The 27,144-nt window shown below is 35.6% G+C and overlaps 1 protein-coding gene across 8 annotated transcripts in view; it reads right to left on the bottom strand.

Annotated features, from left to right (window-relative positions):
• The window catches only part of Slc4a10 (solute carrier family 4 member 10), a 307,228-nt gene that overhangs the window by 182,645 nt on the left and 97,439 nt on the right, over nucleotides 1-27,144 (bottom strand). For all 8 annotated transcript variants that reach the window (XM_074070948.1, XM_074070951.1, XM_074070947.1 and 5 more), the window contains exon 2: nucleotides 22,461-22,542. In XM_074070948.1, the coding sequence (XP_073927049.1) occupies nucleotides 22,461-22,542 (82 nt within the window). The remainder of the gene's footprint in view (nucleotides 1-22,460; nucleotides 22,543-27,144) is intronic.

Raw genomic sequence — 27,144 nt, 5'->3', positions numbered from 1 at the left:
TCCCTAATCCTATTCAACATAGTCCTAGAATTCCAAGCCAGAGCAATAAGTCAAGAAGAAAAAGTGAAAGGAATACAAATAGATAAAGAAACAGTAAAATATCCCTATTTGCAGACAACATGATTCTATACCTCAAAACCCCAAAAAAATCCCTCAAAAACTTCTAGACACCATAAACAGCTTCAGCAATGCAGCAGGATACAATCAACTTACAAAAATCAGTTGCCTTTGTATACACCAACAATGAAGAAATTGAGAAAGAATATAGGACAATTCAATTTACAATAGCCTCAAAAAAAAAAAATCAAATACCTAGGAGTAAACATAAAAAAAGCTGTAAATGACCTCTACAAGGAGAACTACAAACCACTGAAGAAAGAGATCAAGGAAGACTATAGAAGATGGAAAGATCTCCCATGCTCATGGATTGGCAGAATCAACATAGTAAAAATGGCTATACTACCAAAAGCAATCTACATGTTAAACACAATTCCCATCAAAATCCCAAAGATTTTCATGACAGAGATTGAAAAATCTACCTTAAAGTTCATTTGGAAATACAAAAGACCACAAATAGACAAGGCAATACTGAGCAAAAGGAGCAAGGCTAGAGGTATCACAATACCTGACTTCAAACTATACTACAAAGTCATAGCAATAAAAACAGCATAGTACTGGCACAAAGCAGATATGAAGACCAGTGGAACAGAATAGAGGACCCAGATATGAATCCACACAACTATGCTCACCTTATTTTTGACAAAGGTGCCAAAAATATATGATGGAGAAAAGACAGCCTCTTCAACAAATGGTGCTGAGAAAAGTGGTTATCTGCCTGCAGAAAACTGAAACTAGATCCATGCCCGTCACCCTGTACTATCATCAACTCAAAGTGGATTATGGGCCTTAATATCAGACCTGAAAACTTGCAGTTAGTAAAGGAAAGAGAAGGGAATACCCTGGAAACAATAGGTATAGGCAAGGACTTCCTCAGTAGAACTCCAGCAGCCCAGCAACTAAGAGAAAGGATGGACAAATGGGACTTCATAAAATTAAAAAGCTTCTGCACAACAAAAGAAATGGTCTCTAAACTGAAGAGACCACCCACAGAGTGGGAGAAAACATTTGATAGCTATATATCAAAGGACTGATAACCAGTATATACAGTGAGCTCAAAAAACTACACTCCTCAAAAATCAATGAACCAATAAAGAAATAGGCAACTGAACTAAACAGAACTTTTTCAAAGGAAAAACTCCAAATGGCCAAAAAACATGAAAAAATGCTCACCATCTCTGGCCATAAAGGAAATGCAAATCAAAACCACACTAAAATTCCACCTCACCCCTGTTAGAATAGCTATCATCTAGAACACCACCAACAACAAATGTTGGCGGGGATAAGGGGAAAAAGGAATCCTCATACATTGCTGGTGGGAGTGTAAGCTAGTACAAACACTTTGGAAAACAATATGGCGGCTCCTTAAAAAACTATAGATCTGCCATATGATCCAGCAATCCCACTCCTAGAGATATACCCCAAGGAATGTGACTCAAGTTATTACCAAAGGACATGCATATCCAGGTTCATTGCAGCAGTATTTACAATAGCCAAGCTACAGAAACAGCCAAGATGTCCCACTACCAACAAATGGATCAAGGAAATGTGGTATTTATACACAATGGAATTTTATTCAGCCACGAAGAATAAAATTTTGTCATTCACAAGTAGATGAATGGAACTTGAGAACATTGTCTTAAGCTAAGTTAGCCAGGCTCAGAAGTCCAAAAATCACATGTTCTTCCTTATATTCAGAGTATAAACCCAAAACAAATGCAGTAATATTATTGGACGTGGGTCACACACTAAGGAGAAAGAAATAGGGAAAGAAAAGAAACCTAAAACTTGAATGTGGTTGGTGTGCTCACTGTAGAGGAGTGAATAATATAATCTTAAACTGGCAGAAGCCACTATGGGAAGGAGACCAGGAAGTAATGAAGTCGTCTGGTAGAGATGAACCAATGTGGGTTGCAATACACAAGTGCATGGAAGCAACACTAGGAATCTCTCTGTATAGCTATCTTTCTCTCAAGCTAGCAAAAATGATATGTCTTTCTTATTGTCTCCTATGCTTTCTCTTCAACAAAATCAGAGAACAAGAGGGTGGAACAGGTTCTGCCTGGAAGGTGGGGGGGAGGGGCGAGGTGGCACAATGTCTACACATGTAAGTAAATGTAAAAATGATAAAATTTTTTAAAAAAAAGTGTTCAACTCAGCAAACCAACACATTTCCAAGATGAAGAAGGGAGAAAGAGAAAGAAAAAAAAAAAACAGTACTCAAATAAACCAGGAAAAAAACAACAAAACTATAGAAATCAGCAAGTACCTGTCAATAATAAGCCTAAACATAAATGATCTTAAATCTCCAACTAAAAGCCACAGCCTGGCTAACAGGATTGAAAAACAAGACCCAACTATTTGTTGTCTGCAAAAAGCATACCTGGCAAAGATGTAGTCTTAAAGTGAAAGAATTGAAAATGCAATCTGAAAGCAAGCAGAAATAGCTATATTCATATCTGACTCCAATTTTGGGTTTCATTTTACTGAAGCCAAAATTAGTCAAAAAAGATAAAATAGGTCACTCCATATTTTAAAAGGGAACAATACATTAAGAAGACATGATGATTGTAAAAATATATCCATTGAACATTGCTGTACCCAATTTCATAAAATAAATGCTACTGGATATAAATGGACAAACAGGTCCAGATTCAATAACAGCAGCTGAATTCAGTACCCAACTCTCATCAAAGAAACAACAAAGGAACTCCAAAATTAAACAGCACCATAGATCAAATAGACTTAACAGGCATCTACAGAATATCTATCTAACAGTTGTAGAATACATACTGTTCACAGCAGCCTATGGAACGTTCTTCAAAATGGATCACATTTTAAACCATGTAGAAAGTCTTTAAAAATACAAAAAATTGAAAAAAATTATTATATCTTATCACATCATAATGTAACCAAATTAGAAATAAAGAATAAGAAAAAACTATACAAACAGCATAAGCTAATGTAAAAAATGGAAATTGAGCAATGTACTTTGTATGGTGATTTGGTCATTGAAGAAATCAGAGGGCAAATTAAAAACATGTTAGAATCAAATGAAGATAAAAACACAATTTATTGTCTCTTTTGGATATAGCAAAGACAGTTCTAAGAGGGAATTTTATAGACATGAGTGGCTTCATTAAAAAATCAGACAAATCTCATATAAGAAATGACACACCTCAAGGTCTTAAAAAAACAACAAATGAAACCCAAAATTGGTAGCTGGAAGGGAATAATAAAGATAAGTGTGAAAATTTTTAAAATGGAGGTTAAAAGAACAATATAAAAAAAATCAATGAAACAAAGAGTTAGTTTTGAAAAAGATAAATAAAATTGACAAACTTTTGACCAAATTAACCAGGAGGTAGTAAAAACACCCATAATAGATCAATTTCCTTGATGAATACAGACACAAAATTCCTAAATAAAATGCTTGCAAACTGAATTCACCCACACATTAAAAAAATCATACTAATGATCAAGCTAGTTTTGTTCCAGGGAAGCAAGGATGGTACAGTAAACACAAATCAATAGACATGACACAGCACATAAATAGAATCATGGACAAAATTTCATAATCACATCCTAGATGCAGAAAGACCTTTGACAAAAAGACCACCTTCCTTTATTATAAGACCTCTGAAGATACTAGGACTAGGGATTGTGCTCAACATAATAAAGGCTATATATGACAAAACTATAGCCAATATTATACTAAATGGGGAAAGAACTGAAAGCATTTCATCTAAAATCAGGAATAAGACAAGGTGTCCACTTTCTCCCCACTTATTCAATCTAATGCTTCAAGATTTAGCCAGTGCAATAGGGCAACAGAAAGAATTAAAAGGGATACAAATAAAAAGGAAGAAATCAAATTATCCTTTTTATCATATGATATGATGTTATTCTTAAAAGACTCCAGTTTTTACTCCATCAGAAATAATCCAATAAATGCTTTCAGTGTTTGCCATAAACAAATAATGAACATGTTGGGGAAAGACATCAGACAAATAATCTCTTTCATATAGCTTTGAAAAAAATTATTTATCTAACAGTAAGCCTAACCAAGGAGATAAAAGACTCTACAATAAATCACTAAAGAAAGAAACTGAAGGAGAGATAAGCAGATGGAAATAATTCCCAGTTTCATGGATTGGCAGAAGTAATATTGTGGAAATGACCGTATTACTGAAAATGATGTATAGATTCAATGCAATCCTCTGCAATATCCAATGAAATTCTTCACAGAAGAATCCTAAAATTCATATGGAAACACAAATAAAAACCCAAATACCTAAAGCAATCCTGAGAAAAAAGAGTAATGCTGACAATATCACAATGCCTGATTTCAAATTACACTACAGAGGCATAGTAACAATAACTGTGGCACTGCCACAAAAACAAAACCTGTAGACCGATGGAATAGAATAGAAAACCCACAAATAAACCCATGCTACAGCCATTTGATTCTTGACAAAGGGGCCAAAAACATACGCTGGGAAAAAAAGACAGCCTCTTCAACAAATGGCTCTGGGAAATTGGTTAGCCACAAATAGAAGACTGAAAATAGATTCCTATATCTCACTCTATTTACGAGTCCAAATGGATCAAGACCTTAATGTAAAACTTAAACCTTTGAAACTACTAGAGGAAACAATGGTGAAAAACACATCAAGATATAGGCACAGGCAACAACTTTCAGAATAGAACACAAATAGCTCAGAAATGGATAGCAAGAATTGACCAGTGGAATTACATCAAATTAAAAAGCTTCTGCACAGCAAAGGAAATAATTACTAGAGAGAAGAGACATCTTACAGAATGGGAGAAAACCCTTGCCAGCTATTCATCCTACAAGAGATTAAAATTGAGAACACATGTTTTCCAATAGGTGCTGTCCCATTGACAGCACCATTATCTAAAATTCCTTGAGGATAAAGAGCTCAAAACACAAACTTGTCTCAATGCCATCAGAATTTAACAAGAATCTCATTAACAATTAATGACCTCCCTAAAAATGTCCTAATTAGTCACTTTCCCTGCCCATATTGTGAGCGATTCCTATAGAAAGAAAATAACCTGTAGGTGCTTTGTATCCCACACCTCTGAGTTGCTTTGGGATAGCAGGGCAGGGGTTGGGAGATTAACAGCTAACTAAAGATTTAAGAACCTAATCAAGAAGTAGACTAAGTTGTTCTACTCACAATGTCACCTTCATAGCACTACTCCTACACTATTAAACTGCGTAAAAAAGTAATGAACGTGCTTAAGTCTCAGTTGTCTGGAAAACTTGAAACAAAAGTATAGTATTAATACAAAACTATGTCATAAAAGTTAAGAGGCTTTGCTTACTTGTCTTCACAGTATTAAATAGTTTTCAAGAAAATATTTAAGGATTAAAGGAACAACTTCTTTATTGTAAAATTCCCTCTGTTAATACTTATAGGATTACATTTAATGTAATAAAAAGGAATTTCTTTTCATGTATTAGATCTCTGAAGTAATGATTGGTTGAAAATGTTACATATATACACACACACAAACATCCAGTTCTCATTCACAGAAAATATGGCACTGGTTATATTAAAAAGCAAATACCCCACATTACTGTACTATATCTTTGATAAGTTCAAAACAGTACTTATCAAAGAGCCTGACATACAAGGGAACTATTTTGTTACAGTGAGTTATATTTAAACTTCTACCTTGGACACAAGCATCTTAAGGGCAAAGATACATTTTATTTATGCATATACTCATTTCTACAATTTCACCTCATGGTGTTTACTTAAAGACACATCAAGTCTAAATCACCATAGCTAATAAACAAATGCTAATGTTAGTTAAATTAAAATATCAAAATTTGGTATCTATAGTATATTTTTGACAATTTTTGATGGCTAGTGATGTTGAGCATCTTTGCAAATTCCTCTTTGCCATCCTTTAGAGAAATATCTATTCAAGTGATTAGCCCATATTATAGTCAGAAAATCAGTTTTTTGAGTGTGAGTTTTAGAAGTTCCTTCTATATTTTGGAAATTAACACCTTATCAGATATATGGTTTACAAATATTTTTCCCATTAATAGGTTGCTTTAAATTTTGGTTCGTGTTCTTTTGCTTTAGTCTGAGACAATCCCACTGTTCTATTTTGCTTTTCTGAACAGCTTTTTGGGGGTCATATCCATATAGCAATTGACAAGACCAATAACACAAAGCTTTTCCACTATCTTCTTCTAGGAATTTTACCATTGCAGGTCTTACTTTTTAGTCTTTAATCCCCTTTGAGTTGATTTATATATATACTCTAAGATGAGGGCCAATTTCATTCTTATACATGTACATATCCAACTTTTTCAACATGATTTATTGAAGAGACTATCCTTTCCCCCATGGTGTGTTCTTGGCACCTTTGTTGAAGATCAACTGACCATTAAAGTGTGGGTTTATGTCTGGGCTCTCTATCTGTTTCATTGATTAATCTATGTGTCTGTTTTTGTGGCAGTGTGTACTATTTTTTATTACTACAGATTTTTGTATATTTTGAAATGAGATAATGTGATGCCTATAGCTTTGTTTCTTTCTCAAGATGGGTTTGGCTATTCCAGATCTTTTGTGATTCTATATAAATTGCAGTTTTTTTTCTATTTCTATAAACAATGTCGTTTGAATTTTAATAGTGGTTACGTTGAATCTGTGGATCTTTCTGGTTGTGTGAACATTTTCACAATATTAATTATTCCAATCCATGAACACCAGATATATTTCCATTTGTTTGTTTCTTGAGTTTATTTTAGCAATGTTTTATAGTTTTAAGTACACAAACCCTTCACCTCCTTATAAAATTAAGTTTTGGGATTATAAAAAATTTATCTTTTTTTTCAGACAGCTCATTGTTATTGTATAGAAGTACTATTGGTTTCTGTATATTGCTTTTTGACTGAATTCATTATTCTATTCATTGTTCTAACAATTTCTGGTAGATTTATAGTTTTCTGTCATGTGCAGAGACAATTTTACTTCCTGCTTCTCAATTTGGATGCCTCCCTGCTCCTGCTTTTTTTTCTTGCCTAATTGCCCTGCCTAGGACTTCCAGTACTCTATTGTGTAGAAGTGGAAAGAGAAGGCAACCTTGCTTTGTTCCCATACTAAGAGGAAACACTTTCAACTTGTTACTATTGCATATGAAGTAAACTGAGGGTTTATGTATACAGCCTTTATTGCATTGAGGCTCAATCCTTCAATACCTAATTTGAGAGTTTTTAATCGTGAAAAGATATTGAATTATTCTAAGTGCTTTTTCTGCATCTACCTAAATGATTATATGATTTTTTTTATGTTTTAGATTAACTTTATTTTTTTTTCCTTTTTCTTTTATTATTCATATGTGCATACAAGGCTTGGTTCATTTCTCCCCCCCTCGCCCCTGCCCTCACCCCCTCCCTTAACACCCACTCCGCCCCCCCCCCCCCCCCGCCAATACCCAGCAGAAACTATTTTGCCCTTATTTCTAATTTTGTTGTAGAGAGAGTATAAGCAATAATAGGAAGGAACAAGGGTTTTTGCTGTTTGAGATAAGGATAGCTATACAGGGCATTGACTCACATTGATTTCTTGTGCGTGGGTGTTACCTTCTAGGTTAATTCTTTTTGATCTAACCTTTTCTTTAGTACCTGTTCCCCTTTTCCTATTGGCCTCAGTTGCTTTTAAGGTATCTGCTTTAGTTTCTCTGTGTTAAGGGCAACACATGCTAGCTAGTTTTTTAGGTGTCTTACCTATCCTCACCCCTTCCTTATGTGCTCTCGCTTTTATCATGTGCTCATAGTCCAATCCCCTTGTTGTGTTTGCCGTTGATCTAATGTCCACATATGAGGGAGAACATACGATTTTTGGTCTTTTGGGCCAGGCTAACCTCACTCAGAATGATGTTCTCCAATTCCATCCATTTACCAGCAAATGATAACATTTCGTTCTTCTTCATGGCTGCATAAAATTCCATTGTGTATAGCTACCACATTTTCTTAATCCATTCGTCAGTGCTGGGGCATCTTGGCTGTTTCCATAACTTGGCTATTGTGAATAGTGCCGCAATAAACATGGGTGTGCAGGTGGCTCTGGAGTAACCTGTGTCACAGTCTTTTGGGTATATCCCCAAGAGTGGTATTGCTGGATCAAATGGTAGTGATTACATGATTTTTGTCTTCATTCTATACACGAGTCCTTCGTTCTGTATCATAGATCTGCATATGCTGAACCCCATGCTAGGAATGAATCCTTTGCATACCAAAAATAAATGCTACTTGGTCATGATGTATGGATTTTTTTTTCCTTCTGCTAATTTTGGGCCTACTTTGTTCTTTTTGTTGCTCCTTCAAACATAAAGTTAGATTGCTTTTTGAGCTCCCTCTTGTTTTTAATGTAGACAGTTATACCATAATTTTTTCCTTTTAATTCTACTTGTGCTGCATCCCACAAGTTTGTATAAATTGTATTTTCACTTCCATATGTCTCAAAATATTTTCTAATTTCCATCTTGATTTCTTTCTTGGTCCATTTTTTGTTCAAGAGTGTTTTGTTTAATATTGACAAATTCACGAATTTTTTTTAGCTTTTGATTTTTAGTTTCATTCTATTGTGGTCAGAAAAGATACTTGGTATGATTTTTATTGTCTGAAGTGCCTTACTTTGTGGCATAACATGTAACCTATTCTGGAGAATATTCTGGATGCACTTAAAAGAATATAGGTTCTGCTGCTGTTGAATGGAATGTTCTGTATATGTCTGTTAGATTCATTTGATGTATAGTCTTGCTCAAGTCCTCTGTTTCCTTATTGATATTATTTTATATGTTTTACTTATTATTAAAAGTGAGATACTGAAGTCTCTGTTACTATAGTACACTATTTCCAGCTTCAGTTTCGTTGATGTTTTCTTCATATAGTTAGGTGCTCTGATGGTGGGTGCCTAAGTGTTTATAATTGTTTTATATACTGCTGGTGAATTGATCCTTTTGTCATTATACAATATCCTTCTTTGGCTATTGTGATAGTTTGGGGGGATTTTTTTGTTTGCTGTTTGTTTGTTTGGTGATGGTTCTGGGATTTGAACTCAGGGCCTCATGCATGCTAGGCAAGCACTCTACCACTTGAACCATGTCCCAACCTTCTTGTGATGGATTTTGTCTTAAAATGCATTTTGAGTGACATAACCATAGCCACCCCCACTTTCTTTTTAAAACATTTTCATGGAATATTTTTTCCATCATTCTCTTTTAGCCTATATGTGTCCTTAAACTTGAAATGGGTTTCTTATAAATATAACAGTTAGTTCATCTTTTCCCATCCATTTAGTTGTTCTTTTGATTGGGGAGCTTAATGCATTTAATTTTAAAGTAATTAGTGACAGGGAAGGATTTATTATTGTCATTTTGTTACTTGTGTCTGTTAGTTGTGTAGTTATCTTATTCATCTTTTCCTTGTGTACTGTCTTTCCTTATGCTTTGTTGGGTTTTTTACATGCTAATATTCTTTGATTCCTTTCTTATTGTATTTTGTACAACTTCTATAAACCATGGAACTTATATAAAATGCAGTTATAACAATTTTATTCTGATAACAACTTGGGTTCAATTGCATACAAAAACAACTCTTAGTTTTCCCTTCTATGTATATTTTATGTTATTGTCACAATTTGCATATATTTATATTATGTACCTCAATATATTTTTTACTTGTTAAATGTGTTTTTGTTATTTTTAATTTTTTACTGGAATCAAAAATTTACTTACAACTCTTATAGTATTATAGTTCTGCATTTGTCTATATATTTGCCTTTATCAACAATTTTTCTACTTTATTATGTTATTATATTGTTGTTTGGCATTGTTTTATTTCGAGCTGAAGAATTTCCTTTAGCATTTCCTGTAGACATGTCTAGTGGTGATGAGATTTTTCAGTTTTTGTTTGTCTGAGAAAGAACTTATTGCTTCATAGTTGAAGGAGCATATTTTCACGTTTTTATGTTCCTCCTGTGTCTGTGTTGGTGCCGTCACATTAGACACTGCTGCCTCCTCCCTAGCCTTCACAGGATGAACTTATACAGGAGAAGACTCCCCCCAGTCACCCTGGCAGAGATTCTGGGGCCTCCTGAACCTTCATGTTCGTTCAACCCAGGTTTTGTTTTTATTCTCTGTGGCATCATTGTGCCAAGAAAAGTAGACTGAAGCCAGTTCCTTGGGTGAATCCAGAAAAGTTGAATTGTGTGGCATTCCGTGCAACTCCATCATCCCAGGAGATGTTGTGCTCTGCAGTTTCTCATCCGCTTACACTGTGCTGAGCCATGAAGGCCAAACCTCTCTGTCTGTCTGTCTGTTCTTATTTGTTGCCAGGAAGCTAGATTAATTAAGCTTTTTTCAGAATCCTAAGGTAGTAATACTGAAGCCGGTCTTTGGGCAGCCCTTAGAAAAGCTGGGACAGTGAATGCTTGGACCAACTCTCTCTACCCCAGGAGAAGCTAGAAGATGGAGATATTGACAGTTCACTCTGTATTGAGCTGAAGAACAAGGAGCTATGGTGACTGCCATTCCAAAATGCCATCTCTGTTCTTTCACTATGGGGACAGATACCCTAGGCCTATCAACAACCTGAGATAGGCAAGACAGACACCAATCCATTGTGCAGCCCCCACAGAAGTTGGGCATCAGACATATGGACCAACTCTTTCCCTTCAACGGGAGAAGCTGGAAACTAAAGGGTCTTTTCCTAATTGTATGATGCTGTGTCAGGAGTAGGAATTTTAGCAAGCAGGGGTCCTGAATCTCTTTAGCAGCTTCCATGAAGTCTAGTTTTGCAATCAAGCAGGGTGTGGGAGACTTTCAACTTGTTGCTAGATTTCTCACAAAGGGAATTTTTCTGTGAATTGTTCCCAAATTGGTGTGCTAATGGGAAAGAGAAGGGTTCATGGCTTCCTAACCTTGCTACTACCATGCTGACATTAGTCTTCTGTTCTGTTTTTTAATTGCCTGCTGTGTTGTTTCTAGTGTCCCCAACTCTTCAGCAACTGTTCTCACCAAAAGGCTACTGGTATTTAACAAGTTTGTTTCCTTTGGCACATCTTCACTACTCATGAACAGCAAACATGTTTTCATACTTTGCTAATACATCAGCCATTTAGAAATACACCCTAGTTGCAACTTCAGTGTTATTTTTAATTTTGTAAGGAAATGACGCTATGATATGGTATTCCATGTTAAGAGTTCTAATTTTTCTGATATTACCTTTTTCTGAGTTAGAAGTATTATTATGAACAGTTACTGTGGTTATGCTGATATATACTCTTACTTTTAGCACAGCTATAGTTTAATTATATAGTAAAAACAATGTTTTACCATCAACTAAACAGAAAAATAGCTGCACTTTACTGTGCCATAAAAGCATAATATTCAAAGTCTACTTTTATCTTAGTTTCTTGCTTTGACATGATGGATATGCACTGGTAATAAAAAATAAAATTTCATAAGCTAGTGCTATATATGGCACACAAACTCACTGTGATTTCTAGCACACTGAGTAGCAGTGTGATCCAAGATGGAGCCACACACATTCTTTATCACAACTCTACCACTATAGGTGCAAAAGCAACCACAGACAAACTATAATGAGTGAATATGCATCTGTTCTGATAAAACATTATTAATGAGCATCAAAATAATAATTTCATATGTCAAAATATTACCATTTTGTCATACAAAATTTTTTATATTTTTTCTAATCATTTTTAAATATAAAAATCACCCTTTGTTCATTGATCATAAAAAATATCCTTCTTCTGGGAAGGATCAGGAAGCACTAATAGATGGTCACAATGAGCATGTTATATCTTTGTAGAGGAAAAACATCAGCAAATGGAAAAGACTGAGTAAGCACCAATTAAGTATGGGACAATATTTTCTTTTTGGCAGTATTGGGGTTTGAACTCAGGGACTCACACTTGCTAGGCATGCTCCACCTCTTGAGTCACTCCGCCAGCCCCTTTCTGGTTGAGGTTTTTTTGTTTTGTTTTGTTTTGTTTTTTAAATAGGGTCTCTTGAACTAGTTACCTGGTCTGACTTTGAACCATGACCCTCCTGATCTCTGCCTCCTGAGTAGCTAGTATTATAGGCATGAGCCACAGTGCCTGGTTGGTATGAGGCAATATTCTTGAGGTTTTTCTGGTTCTTCTATATTCTTGGACTGTAGAAAATAGCAGGAATTATGTTAGAAATGCTTGCTAAAAACATGAGTAATAACATCCTGTTTCTCTAAATGGATTCTCTGTGTATCAATGGAGGAAAATTTAACCTGGGGATAGAAATGCAGGTTATAACAGATGTAATATTTGGAATTCCTAGCCAGAGCAATAAGGCAAGACGAAGAAATAAAAGGAACACAAATAGATAAAGAAACTGACAAAATATCTCTATTTGCAGATGATATGATCCTATACCTTAAAGACCCAAAAAACTCTACCCAAAAACTCCTAGACACAATAAACAGGTACAGCAAGGTGGCAGGATACAAAATCAAATTATAAAAATCATTAGCTTTTCTATACACCAATAACGAACAAACTGAGAAGAAATATATGGAAACAGTTCCATTTACAATAGCCTCAAAAAAAATCAAATATTTAGGAGAGTAAACTTAACAAGAGATGTGAATGACCTTTACAAGGAGAACTACAAACCCCTGAAGAAAGAGATCAAGGAAGACTTCAGAAGATGGAAAGATCTCCCATGCTCATGGATTGGTAGAATCAACATAGTAAAAATGGCTATACTACCAAAAGCAATCTACATGTTTAATGCAATTCCCATCAAAATCCCAATTACTTTCATCACAGAGATTGAAAAATCTCCCCTAATGTTCATTTGGAAACACAAGAGACCATGAATAACCAAGGTGATACTCAGCAAAAAGAGCAATGCTAGAGGTATCACAATACCCAACTTCAAACTATATTATAAAACAATAGCAATTAAAACAGCATGGTACTGGCACAAAAACAGACACAAAGACGAGTGGAACTCCAGCAGCTCAGCAGCTAAGAGAAAGGATGGACAAATGGGACTACATGAAATTAAAAAGCTTCTGCACAACAAAAGAAATGATCTCTAAACTAAAGAGACCACTCACAGACTGGGAGAAAATATTTGCCAGCTATACATCAGACAAAGGACTGATAACCAGAATATACAGGGACCTCAAAAAACTAAACTCTCCCAAAATCGATGAACCAATAAAGAAATGGGCATCTGAACTAAACAGAACTTTCTCAAAGGAAGAAATTCAAATGGCAAAAAAAACACATGAAAAAATGCTCACCATCTCTAGCCATAAAGGAAATGCAAATCAAAACCACACTAAGATTCCACCTCACCCCTGTTAGAATAGCCATCATCAGCAACACCACCAACAACAGGTGTTGACGAGAATGTGGGGAAAAAGGAACCCTCATACACTGGCAGTGGAAATGCTAGCTAGTGCAACCACTCTAGAATAAAATTTGGAGGCTTCTTAAAAATCTAAACATAGATCTTCCATATGATCCAGCAATCCCATTCGGGATATACCTAAAAGAATGCAACTCAGGTTACTCCAGAGACAACTGCACATCCATGTTTATTGCACCACTATTCACAATAGCCAAGTTATGGAAACAGCCAAGATGCCCCACTATTGACGAATGGATCGAGAAAATGTGGTATTTATACACAATGGAGTTTTACTCAGCCATGAAGAAGAATGAAATGCTGTTATTCCCAAGTAAATGATGGAACTGGAGAACAACATTCTGAGCGAGGTTAGCCAGGCTCAGAAAACCAAGAATCATATGCTCTCCCTCATATTTGGTCTTCAGATCAAGGGCAAAGGCAGTAATGTTGTTGGACTTGGGTCACACGCTAAGGGGAGAGCACATACGGGAGGAATGGAGATAGGTACGAAACCCAAAACATGAAAGTGTTTGATGTGTCCACTGCAGAGGAGCTAATGCAGTAACCTTAAAATGACAGAGGTCAATATGGGAAGGTGACTGGGAAGTAGTAAAGAGGTCATGTAGAGATTAATCAATTTGGGTTGTAACACAACATTGCATGGAAGCAATGTTAGGAATCTCTCTGTATAGCTATCCTTATCTTAACTAGCAAAAACACTGTCTTTCTTATTATTGCTTTGATCTTCTCTTCAACAAAATTGGAGAAAAGAGCAGAACAGGTTCTGCCTGGAAGCGAGGGGTTGTGGGGGGAGAGAGGAAAGGCGCAAGGGGCAGGGGGGAGAAATGGCCCAAAAAATGTGTGCACATGTGAATAAATGAATAAAAATTTTTTTAAAAAGGGACTAAAGTAAAATGTAGATAGAGGAGATAAATCATTTGGGGGAGTAACATGTAATACCACAAGGAAACTCCCTGTATAGCTACCTTTATCTCAAACCTAAAAAAATGTCATGTTTTTGTTTTTATCTTTTCTCTTCTGCAAAATAGGAGAACAGGACCCCTGGCAAACCTGACTAAAATGAGGAGAGAAAAAACCCAAATTAGTAGAATCAGGAATGCAAAAGGGGAGATAACAACAAACACCATGGAAGTCCAGGAAATCATCAGAGACTACTTTGAGAACCTATATTCAAATAAATTTGAAAATCTAAAAGAAATGGACAGATTTCTAGATACATATGATCATCCAAAACTGAACCAAGAGGAAATTAATCACCTGAATAGACCTATAACACAAAATGAAATTGAAGCAGCAATCAAGAGTCTCCCCAAAAAGAAAAGTCCAGGACCTGATGGATTCTCTGCTGAATTCTATCAGACCTTTAAAGAAGAACTGATACCAACCCTCCTTAAACTGTTCCATGAAATAGAAAGGGAAGGAAAACTGCCAAACACATTTTATGAAGCCAGTATTACACTTATCCCAAAACCAGGCAAAGACACCTCCAAAAAGGAGAACTATAGGCCAATCTCCTTAATGAACATTGATGCAAAAATCCTCAACAAAATAATGGCAAATCGAATTCAGCAACACATCAAAAAGATTATTCACCACGACCAGGTAGGCTTCATCCCAGGGATGCAGGGGTGGTTCAACATACGAAAATCAATAAACGTAAAAAACCACATTAACAGAAGCAAAGACAAAAACCACTTGATCATCTCAATAGATGCAGAAAAAGCCTTTGATAAGATCCAACATCATTTCATGATAAAAGCTCTAAGAAAACTAGGAATAGAAGGAAAGTTCCTCAACATTATAAAAGCTATATATGACAAACCTACAGCCAGCATTATACTTAACGGAGAAAAATTAAAACCATTCCCTCTAAAATCAGGAACCAGACAAGGATGCCCACTATCTCCACTCCTATTCAACATAGTACTGGAATTCCTAGCCAGAGCAATTAGGCAAGAAGAAGGAATAAAAGGAATACAAATAGGTAAAGAAACTGTCAAAATATCCCTATTTGCAGACGACATGATCCTATACCTTAAAGACCCAAAAAACTCTACTCAGAAGCTTCTAGACATCATCAATAGCTATAGCAAGGTAGCAGGATATAAAATCAACATAGAAAAATCATTAGCATTTCTATACACTAACAATGAGCAAACGGAAAAAGAATGTATGAAAACAATTCCATTTACAATAGCCTCAAAAAAAATCAAATACCTAGATGTAAACCTAACAAAAGATGTGAAAGACCTCTACAAGGAAAACTATACACTTCTGAAGAAAGAGATTGAGGAAGACTATAGAAAGTGGAGAGATCTCCCATGCTCATGGATTGGTAGAATCAACATAGTAAAAATGTCTATACTCCCAAAAGTAATCTACATGTTTAATGCAATTCCCATCAAAATTCCAATGACATTCATCAAAGAGATTGAAAAATCTACTGTTAAATTTATATGGAAACACAAGAGGCCACGAATAGCCAAGGCAATACTCAGTCAAAAGAACAATGCAGGAGGTATCACAATACCTGACTTCAAACTATATTACAAAGCAATAATAATAAAAACAGCATGGTACTGGCACAAAAACAGACATGAAGACCAGTGGAACAGAATAGAGGATCCAGATATGAAGCCACACAACTATAAGCAACTTATCTTTGACAAAGGAGCTAAAAATATACGATGGAGAAATAGCAGCCTCTTCAACAAAAACTGCTGGGAAAAATGGTTAGCAGTCTGCAAAAAACTGAAACTAGATCCATGTATATCACCCTATACCAAGATTAACTCAAAATGGATCAAGGATCTTAATATCAGACCCCAAACTCTTAAGTTGATACAAGAAAGAGTAGGAAATACTCTGGAGTTAGTAGGTATAGGTAAGAACTTTCTCAATGAAACCCCAGCAGCACAGCAACTAAGAGATAGCATAGATAAATGGGACCTCATAAAACTAAAAAGCTTCTGTTCATCAAAAGAAATGGTCTCTAAACTGAAGAGAACACCCACAGAGTGGGAGAAAATATTTGCCAACTATACATCAGACAAAGGACTGATAACCAGAATATACAGGGAACTTAAAAAACTAAATTCTCCCAAAACTAATGAACCAATAAAGAAATGGGCAGGTGAACTAAACAGAACTTTCTCAAAAGAAGAAATTCAAGTGGCCAGAAAACACATGAAAAAATGCTCACCATCTCTAGCAATAAAGGAAATGCAAATTAAAACCACACTAAGATTCCACCTCACCCCTGTTAGAATAGCCATCATCAGCAACACCACCAACAACAGGTGTTGGCGAGGATGCGGGGAAAAAGGAACCCTCTTACACTGTTGGTGGGAATGTAGACTAGTACAACCACTCTGGAAAAAAATTTGGAGGCTACTTAAAAAGCTGGACATCGATCTACCATTTGATCCAGCAATACCACTCTTGGGGATATACCCAAAAGACTGTTACTCCAGAGGCACCTGCACATCCATGTTTATTGCGGCACTATTCACAATAGCCAAGTTATGGAAACAGCCAAGATGCCCCAGCACTGACGAATGGATTAAGAAAATGTGGTATCTATACACAATGGAATTTTATGCAGCCATGAAGAAGAACGAAATGTTATCATTCGCTGGTAAATGGATGGAATTGGAGAACATCATTCTGAGTGAGGTTAGCCTGGCTCAAAAGACCAAAAATAGTATGTTCTCCCTCATATGTGGACATTAGATCAAGGGCAAACACAACAAGGGGATTGGACTATGAGCACATGATAAAAGCGAGAGCACACAAGGGAGGGGTGAGGATAGGTAAGACACCTAAAAAACTAGCTAGCATTTGTTGCCCTTAATGCAGAGAAACTAAAGCAGATACCTTAAAGCAACTGAGGCCAATAGGAAAAGGAGACCAGGAACTAGAGAAAAGGTTAGATTAAAAAGAATTAACCTAGAAGGTAACACCCACGCACAGGAAATCAATGTGAGTCAATGCCCTGTATAGCTATCCTTATCTCAACCAGCAAAACCCTTTGTTCCTTCCTATTATTGCTTATACTCTCTCTACAATAAAATTAGAGATAAGGGCAAAATAGTTTCTGCTGGGTATTGAGGGGGGGAGCGGGAGGGGGTGGAGTGGGTGGTAAGGGAGGGGGTGGGGGCAGGGGGGAGAAATAAACCAAGCCTTGTATGCACATATGAATAATAAAAGAAAAATGAAAAAAAAAATAGGAGAACAGGAGGGCAGAACAGGTCCAGCCCAAGGGGGAGGGTGGCACCAGTGGGAGGGAGGAGGAGGCTGGAGATAGGAGGGTGAATACAGTGAAAAAAATGTGTACACATGCATGTAAATGCAATAATGATACCTATTGAAACTACTCCAGTAATTAGAATCAGGGGAGGGGGGATAAAGGGAAGCAGTGGAAGGGGTGAATTCAAGTATGATATAGTTGATACATTGTAAGAACCTTTGTAAATGCCACATTGTATGACCACCCAGCACAACAATAAAGAGGGGGGGGCAATAAAGAAGGAAAAAGAATAAATAAAAGTAAAACAAGGCTTCCAGGCCATCAGGCAGGGGCCCACTGCTTTACCAGCAGTGTTTCTTTTCCTTTTCTTTTTCTTTCAATAAAGTTTTATTACTGTTAAACAGTAACAGGATGTTTATTAAACAAAATAATCTAGTTATTTGGCAGTATTACCTTAAGTAGAAATTGATTAGTTTGGTCAAAATCGCTAAAATAATTGCAGATCTCATTTAGCAACTGAATTTCTTCTTTTTATGGTCATCTAATTAGTTAATAGGACTTTTAGTGACCTTTTGTTATGTATCATTGTCTGCAGAACATACAACCATGGTCATATCTGAAAATATAAAATATTCATTAATTCTTTTAAAGTAAACACATCCATTCTGAGAAAAAACAGATGGGATAAGAGTAAGCAATGAAGACAAAATTGAGATGAAAAACAGTAACTGAGGAAGCACTTAGTTATTTTTATTAGGTCCATGTGAAAATTGACTCCACCTATCTACCCATCCACCCTCAAGTTTCAGGCTCAATATAGCTTTGTACTCTCTTTCCTGTTGTTTTTTAATCTAAATGCTGGAATGCATTTGTCTTGCCAAGATCCCCTGATACTTGCCACCTCTGTGTAATTATTCTATCAATATAGTGTTCTGCAAAACATCTCCTTAGTCTAAATCCTTTTAGATTCTATTATGATTAAAGGTAGGAGAGTTAACACAGTAGGATTTGGTGAAGGAAGAAGCTGAATTATAGTGCAGTTGCAACAAAGACCTCAACTGATTTCATGGGGAGCTCTAAAGCTGAGACCACCCTTCAGGGTTCTCCCAGATTGAGGCAAGGAGGGGCAGGCTCTTTTACTCCTTCATTGATCATTGAGTAAAATCAGCATGCTACAGGGAGGGTACTCCTAGAGGCAACAGATCTCTACCTTTAGCTGAAGGTAATACCTTGAAAGAAACTCAGGTGTGAGCAATCATCAAACAATACCAGTGGCAATTGAGGAAATAAATGCCTCAGTTCTTGCAGGTAAAGATTGGTAGCCATCCTAATATCCCAGGCCTCCAGATTTAGTAAATAAAAATAATAAGTAAAAATATCTCATAGGACATACCTAGTACTATTATTCCCTTATTTTTCCTTTTTCAAAATGTTAAATGCCATTTATGTAAAATTCAGATTTATCTTGGCATTCTACATTTTTATCTGGAAACACTATCCTTGTGTGTATTAGAAAGTCGAAGAAAGATTTTTTAAGGGTGTTAATGCATTTCCTCTTATTATAGTGTCACACTTGAGATTGTATTAATCCCACACTGCCATTGGAGACCAAGAATAAAAACTGCTTAAACTCAATAACTTTTCCTAATATTGTCTAATTACAGGGGTTAAATGTCCTTCATTATGTTTTGCCATAGGAAGCAGAAGTAGGCCTATAAATAACACTTGGTAATGCTAAAGGGACTGGACTGTGGAAAAGACACTGTGTACAAGACAAGAAAACACTGGATCTACAGCAGTGGATATAGAAATGAGGAAAGGGAAAGAAACAGCACTGGGGCAGTCTTAAAGAATTTACTGACTGCATGATATTCAGGAATAGAAGGTACACAAAACCTAACAAAATAGTACATGCTTGATTTTAGTAATAGGAGTAGAGATTAAAATGGCATAAGATAGATGTAAAAAATAGATTTGGAGGGCAAGGAATTGTGCATTTGTGATACCGTTCATTGGAATGTATAATGCATGTGAATAAATTCATTAATACATTACACCAAGCTGTTGTTACTGAGCAGGTGATCATTTTCCACTAAATATACTGCACCTGAGACTTCAGAGATATTTTTAACCACCTGGCATTTCGACAAGCTGCACTCAGAATGTTAAACTTTACCAGTAATTCTATTAGCTCAGATATACACATACATTCAGAGAATCAAAATTTTTCAAATTTAGAATCTTAATTAAGAGTTTATATTTATAAAATGTTTGTCTACAATAGCAATTCTAACTGTATTTTATTTAAAATATTTAGTTTGTATTATCTACATTACTAAAGAAGCTCTTAAAAAGAGTTCTGTTATTTTCTTTTAATTACACAGAGGGAGCAGCTACCTCCACCATTATCCTCAATATTGCTACCTTTCTTCCTGGCAGTCTCCCACTTACTCATTTTAAGTTACACTGCCTCTTGATTCTTCCTAAACTATGATATCCTTCACAAAACTCCTACATGATTTTCTAATTTGAGGTAATCAACCCAGAAGCACTAACAGATTTGTGCATACATCACAGGAGAACCCTTCATAACATCCTCAAATGCTAGATGCTTATCTATGTAGTATGGGCTGGAGACGGGAAAAATATTAGTAAGTCAATATAAATAAGCTTTTTTCTTACGTCCTAAATTAGAAAAGAAATTCAAGCTTCTAAACTGTAACACTTGTATGTTTGGTTTTTATGGTTAATTTCAATTACCAATGACTTAGCCATCCATGGTTATTAACTTCTGGGGTTAAAATACACACTGTAGGCATCAGTGAACAGAATAAAATCTAGTTCAACTAATTGTGTTCTCTAATCAGAAATCTTGTTTAATAAGCATTGCACTCTATCACCTGTATTCCCTGATCATGCCCAACAAAGGAAAATGTATGTAATATATACATATATTAATTAAAATCAGCTTAATAAATCTTTTTTTGATTACTGTATTTTCTATCCAAGAGGACCATTCAGTACTCCACTATAGTTATTTATAAATTATTAACTGTTAACTTTAAATTATCCATGTGTGGATATCCTTTACAATGTTTAATTCCAAGATAGGCTTTTCCCTAGATTTGAGTAAATTCCTTCTTGCTTTGTTAGATTTTTTGGTGTGTATTTGAGAAATTAAGGATACCTTGTCGTAGTATGACATATTAGGAAGGTAAATAATTTGCTATTGAACAAATGCAACAGCATATCAAACCCAAAGAGAAATTATTTTTATATTATCCATTTACAGATTAGACTTTTCAAGTTTTTACTCCCTTCAATTTATGTTAGAAATGTGGATGGAAAGTAATTCACCAAGCTTACCACTAAGTATGATTTACATGGACCCAGGTATTTTCTATGTAACAAGTAAAATGTCAGACATGGAGTAGGCACAGTGTTGAAAGTTGCTGCCAAATTATGTTATATTAGCTCTCCTGTTATACAATTGTAATAGCTAAAGACAAGACTCAAGAACAATGACTCTAATTGTAATTTAAACAGCTTACACTACAATGCTTAAAGTAAAACACCCTTCCCAGTTCAGGTTATAAGGAGCTCTCTGTGTTTACTTGTACTTAAGACCTCCTGGAATTCACTTTTCAATCAACTGATAACAAATACTATGTACTTTATATCACGGTGGCAAAAGATTTCTGGTTAAAAATTAAAATGAGGGCTAGACATGGTGGTAAACATCTGTAATTCCAGTAGGGTACTGAGCCAAGAGGATCACAGTTCAAAAAATAAACAAATAAATAATAAATAAAATAAAATCAGCCAATACTGTGTGTACATTAAATTGTGGTGTAACAATAATTGTCAGCACTTACTCTTATTCATTTTCCTTTAATTCTCATTAAAATTTCAGGAAATATTAATCAATCTCTGTATTTAAACAGTTGAGAAAACTGAGGCACAGAAAAGTTGGCTGACTTGCTGAAGATTCCACAGCAATTAAGGAGCAGAACTGATGTTTGAACCCAGTTAATATGGTGTCAGAGCCTATACAGTTAACCACTAAACTACACTATTTTCCCAATCTGTCCTTCATCCTTTTGACAAGAACACAAATAAATGGTGTCACCATCTCTTTCAGGTACATATATGAAACTCTTTTCCAGTTTCCCAGGTACATATATATAACTCTTTTCCAGTTTCCCTACTCTGACAACACAGACTAAGATGCCCCTCTTGTCCTAAATTCACCTCTTGCATTACACCTGATATGCCGACCTGTCTTTTTTCTTTTCAGTCCCCAATTGATTATAATTCCTTGAGGCAAGGATTATTGAAAGATTGACACCCAGCACAGTGTCTGGAATAGAGTATGGGTTCAAGAAATATCTATTGTATGAGTGAATGCTTCGCATCATCGAAGGCCTGCCTATACTTGCATTCCAGACTGCACCACAATGATCCTCTCTTCCTCCTACCAACACACCACCAATACTTTGATATCAACTTTTGCAATTCTTCACAATGTGACAAACTTCATGATTTTCTTTGAAATACCTTTGGAAAACCCACCAATGACTATTCAAAAAAATCAATGTCTTACCTTCTAAATCTTCTTTCTCAAAGTGTGTTTTGAGAATAGAACGAGTACCACCTCTATCCACAACTGCTTCTTCATCATTTCTCTGTGGAATGGGGAGAAAGAAGATTAAATAAAAATGCATATATTCTCTTAATTTCAAAAACTAAGCTTCATTATGATCCAATATTTAGGGGTTTAATTCAGTCACTTAAATCTATCAATACATGAGTAGTCTATTTGATTATTAAGTGATTTTTAAAAAAGGAAACTAAAGTAAGTTTGACCACATATTCAGACAAAGGATGTCATTTGATTTTCCATGACTTTGACAATAGTCAAACATTCCTGCTGGCATCATTTTTTAGTGAGATGAAAACAGAAAACAAACAGCTATTCTATCAATTTAGTAACATGAGTCTTTGTCCCTAATAAAGAATTCTTATTAACAAGATCATATTTTGAACTGTACAAGGAAAATATGAAAATCATTAGTATTAACCCCATTGATGCTATGGCAGGATGAGATAATTCTACTGACATTAAAAATTGATCTAATTCCTTGAAAGCAATTAGTAGGCAATTATTAGGTAAATGATAACTCTAATTACTTTGCTTCAGTATAATGCATCTTATTCAAACTATATAGTAAAACATGATAATGTGCATTAAACCTTCATTTAATTTCACACATTTTTACCAATTTAGAGTAACAGGGCAGATATATGTCTTCTGAACATTATATACATTCTCAAAAAATGTACTCACTACCAATTAGATAATGAAGAAAGCATTCAGTATAATCAATTTGACCATGCATGATAGAAAAAATACAAAATATTGATATAAGTGAAATATCAGCCATTTCAACTTTTATCTGGTTCTGACCACCTATTGTAAAAATGGTTTAAAAGTGAACACTGAGCATAACAGGAGAAATGAAACAATATACTAAAGATGAAAGAAGCATCTAAGATCTATTTCTATGATCTATTTCTATTTCTACCTATTGATATGGGCCCACTAAGTAGAGATTCTAGCAATGTTATATCTCAAGGGGCTAGAAGGAGGTTACAAAGAAAGGGCTGTTAGTTGGTTAGTTGAAATTTGAACCAAAAGATGAGCTACACTAAATGAAATTAAATGCCAGAACTACTTGGATATATTATAAAGTGTCCAAAGGCTTAGCGAAATTGGAATGTTAGACTGGATTTATCACATAAGGCCTGCTCACCCATACCAGGGAGGTCCAGAGGACACAGCCTTTGCCACAATTGTGAGGAGAACCCCAACATCCTTGAGGAAAAATGCAGTCTCTCTCTAAGGGTCAGGAAATACAATAGGAACTGCTGTCATCAAACTGGGTTCCTTAACGAAATGAGGATGATTGGATTGCAGAAGCTGGCAAGAGCCTAAGTGACAGCACTTAGTCACCAAAGACAAGATGGTTGTGGTTACCATATGGTCAACAGAATCAAAAAGTAATAAGAATAAGCAAACTCACAGAAGAACCTATGGTGCTGGCTAGTTGATCAAGTTATCCCTAGAAGTCAAACAGATGAACAATCTACCAAATTCTTATTTGATCTGTACAAGCAAAAAAGTTCTAAATTAAGTAAACAGGAGTGTAGCTGATTCATCAAAACAGAGTCATGGCTTCAATCAATTCCCATACTTGAGCCACTTTATACACCAAGAACCCCTTGAATAAGGGAGAGGGCAGGTCTGCTTGAGGAAGTACCTTGTTAAAATGCAAAAATCTTTATAGTCATTTTCATGCCCTTTTCCAAAGGGACTTACTACCTGCAGTGACTGAGCATTGGAAGGAGGAAATAATCAGATTTGGGGGGACAGGATTGCAGGACACTGACCTGGAACTGACACTAATCCCATTAAACTCAAAAAATTGCCGTGGTTCACCAGACAGAGTTGGTCCTGATGGATGTCAGGTAATCAAAAGAGTTATAGCTTAAGCCATCTCACTGTGGGTCCAGTGAGTTCCTGAATACATCTTTTTGTTGTTTCCCCAGGTACAGAATGAATAATTCAAAGTGACATAGGTTATAACCAGAGAAGACTTCAAAATGAGGGAGTGATTTTCTTTTCATGTCAATTAGACCTTTGCATATCTGAAGGCTAAAAGGAAGATGCCAATACAGAAGAGAACTAAAATGCTAAGAAAAAAGTACGTCAAAAATCCCCCTGTGAATGATAGCACATCAACAATATCCTAACACATAACATCTGTGAAGGTAGAGGATATAAAGCCATATATTGAAAGCTGTTGAAAAATGGGGGACTGGAGGGAGGGATAAGGGGGAGTAATGGAAGGGGTTGAGCTGACCAAAGTAAAGTATACTCACAGCAGGGCAACCCCTTTGAACATTGACTTAGAAATTAATAACAAAAAACAGGTACATATATACATGGGATTGGGATTTCAGTTTTACTCTTTTCAGTAAATAGGTACAGTGTGTGGGGTGGGTACTCATGGGGATCTAATGAAGGAGATTAAGGTGAGGGAATATGTTTGGTGGACTTCATATACTTACACTAAATAGAAAAATGGATCTCTTGCAATTGATTCAAGTGGGGTAGAATGGGGTTGAGGGGGAGAGATGGTGGGGCCATCTAACCAATTACAATGTAAACCTATTCAGAATTGTCACAATGAATCCACAAATATATACTAAGAAAAAAAAGGAAGAAAAATCCTCCTGTACCAGTTGCCAGAAAAGAAAATGACACCACTGTAAGGACTAAATTACTAGCATTAAAGATAAGGACTTTGTTCTTCTTGGACTGAGAGGGAAGAGAGGGATGATAAACAGTCAGAAATAGTCTGAAGAAATAAAGACAACGGCAGGTGAGGAAGTTTCCACAGGGCAGCTTTGTTTTGAAGGGCAAACTGAGAGGTTATATCACCTTCCAGGTGAGTACAGGAAGGAATTAAGGCACTGAAAAGAGTAAAAGTTTGAAATCCTAATCCCATTTATATGTGTATCAAACATTACATTATACCCCACTAATACATACAACTTTTGCTTCTGTGTATCAGTTAAAAGTTAAAAAAAAAACAAAAAAATTGAAATCCTCTCTGAGCATGATATTTTAGTTGATGTGACAAAAACCTTTTTATGGGTAATCAGAATAGATAACTTCTCCCATGTACTCTAGTTTGAAATGATAAAGCCAAAGGATTCTAAAAGAAAAACACCAAAATATTTTCTACTTTCTTTTGATAAAGTTTGAAGGACAATCAAGACCATATAAAAACAGGCTAGACCAAGTTGCACTGTTCACACATTAATAACACATTTCCAATTAACTTTTCTGATTAGTATACTAATTTCTTAGAAATGTCTTCAGGGAAGTAGATAGTGGAATGGTAAAAAAAAAGTGGCAGTTATATGGTTAACTGCTTTCCTATTTATAAGAATGAAATGAATAGTAGTGTGAAGACACTAAAGAAATGCTATAGTCAAGTGTTAAAAATAGGGAAAAGTTTATCAACTCATATCCTGCTTTATAGTAAATAAAGTTTAAAATCTCTTAGGACTGTGAAAAAACCTGCATTGTTTACATATTATAAGTAACTTGTAGTTCCAGAATATAATCTTGATAAAGATTTTGCCTCCATGTTTTACAGATGTACTTAACTTTCAGATAAAGGGTTATAGACATATTTTAACCTAGGAAGGTCATCTCTCACGTGCTTCAGAGCAGCAGAATATATAGAGGACAATGGATGGACACATTTTTAGCCTGATGTCCTACATCTTTCTGACAGTATGTGCTGAGACAGGTTAGGGCAGTATTTGAAATCAGTTAAAGAAATACACACTATGAATGAAAGAAGATTCCAGACAAAATGAAAAAATGAAGTTGGATTCAGAGGACTTTGCTTTATGGTAAAGTTTTTAAATTCTGTTAGTTTGAATAATAAAAGTAATAGTTTTCCCCATTAATAATGGGCATTAAGTTTCAGCCCATTTAGAATCTGACATTGATAGAGTTACAAATTATCATCTGTACAAGATATGTTTAAATATATGTGACACTGGAATGCGTCTGCTCTCTGGGGTGGTTTTTAGTACAAAAAGTCATGCATCCGTGCTTGAAGGTCAGAAGGAGCATGGATCCACTGTGTCACTCTGTGGCAGCCACTTAGAAACAGGTGCAAAGCGGGAAGCTTTATATGGGAGATAAGATGTATGATGAAACATTTGGTTTTTATTTCAAGAAACTGAAATAAACAAAACGTAACTTATACAAAATGTTTTCCCCTTATTAATCCTAGCTACTCAGGAGGCAGAGATCAGGAGGAGCACAGTTTGAAGTCAGCCCTGGCAAATAGTTCACAAAACCCTATCTCAAAAGAAAAATCCATCACAGAAAAAATGCTGATGGAATGGCTCAAGGCGCAAGCCCTGGGTTCAAATAAGCACAAAAAAAAAGAAAATGTTTTCCACTTATTTACAGAAAGTACATATGTTGTCCTCAAACAGATGATAATTCAACTGAATAGACAATGGAAAGATATGGAGGTTAAGTGAAATTTTGCAGCAGAAGTGAAAGCGGAATCTAAAGAAGAAATAGTTGATTATTTAGTTGCCATACAAGTTGCAAGTAGGAATGGCTTAATTTCTTTTGTGTGGTACTGCAAATTGAAAACAAGGTCTCATGCATGCTTGACAAGTGCTCTACC

Source organism: Castor canadensis, chromosome 4 (assembly GCF_047511655.1).
Source record: "Castor canadensis chromosome 4, mCasCan1.hap1v2, whole genome shotgun sequence".
Taxonomy (NCBI): Eukaryota; Metazoa; Chordata; class Mammalia; order Rodentia; family Castoridae; genus Castor; species Castor canadensis.
Note: the sequence above shows the minus strand (reverse complement) of the source record. Positions and strands in the feature narration are given on the sequence as shown.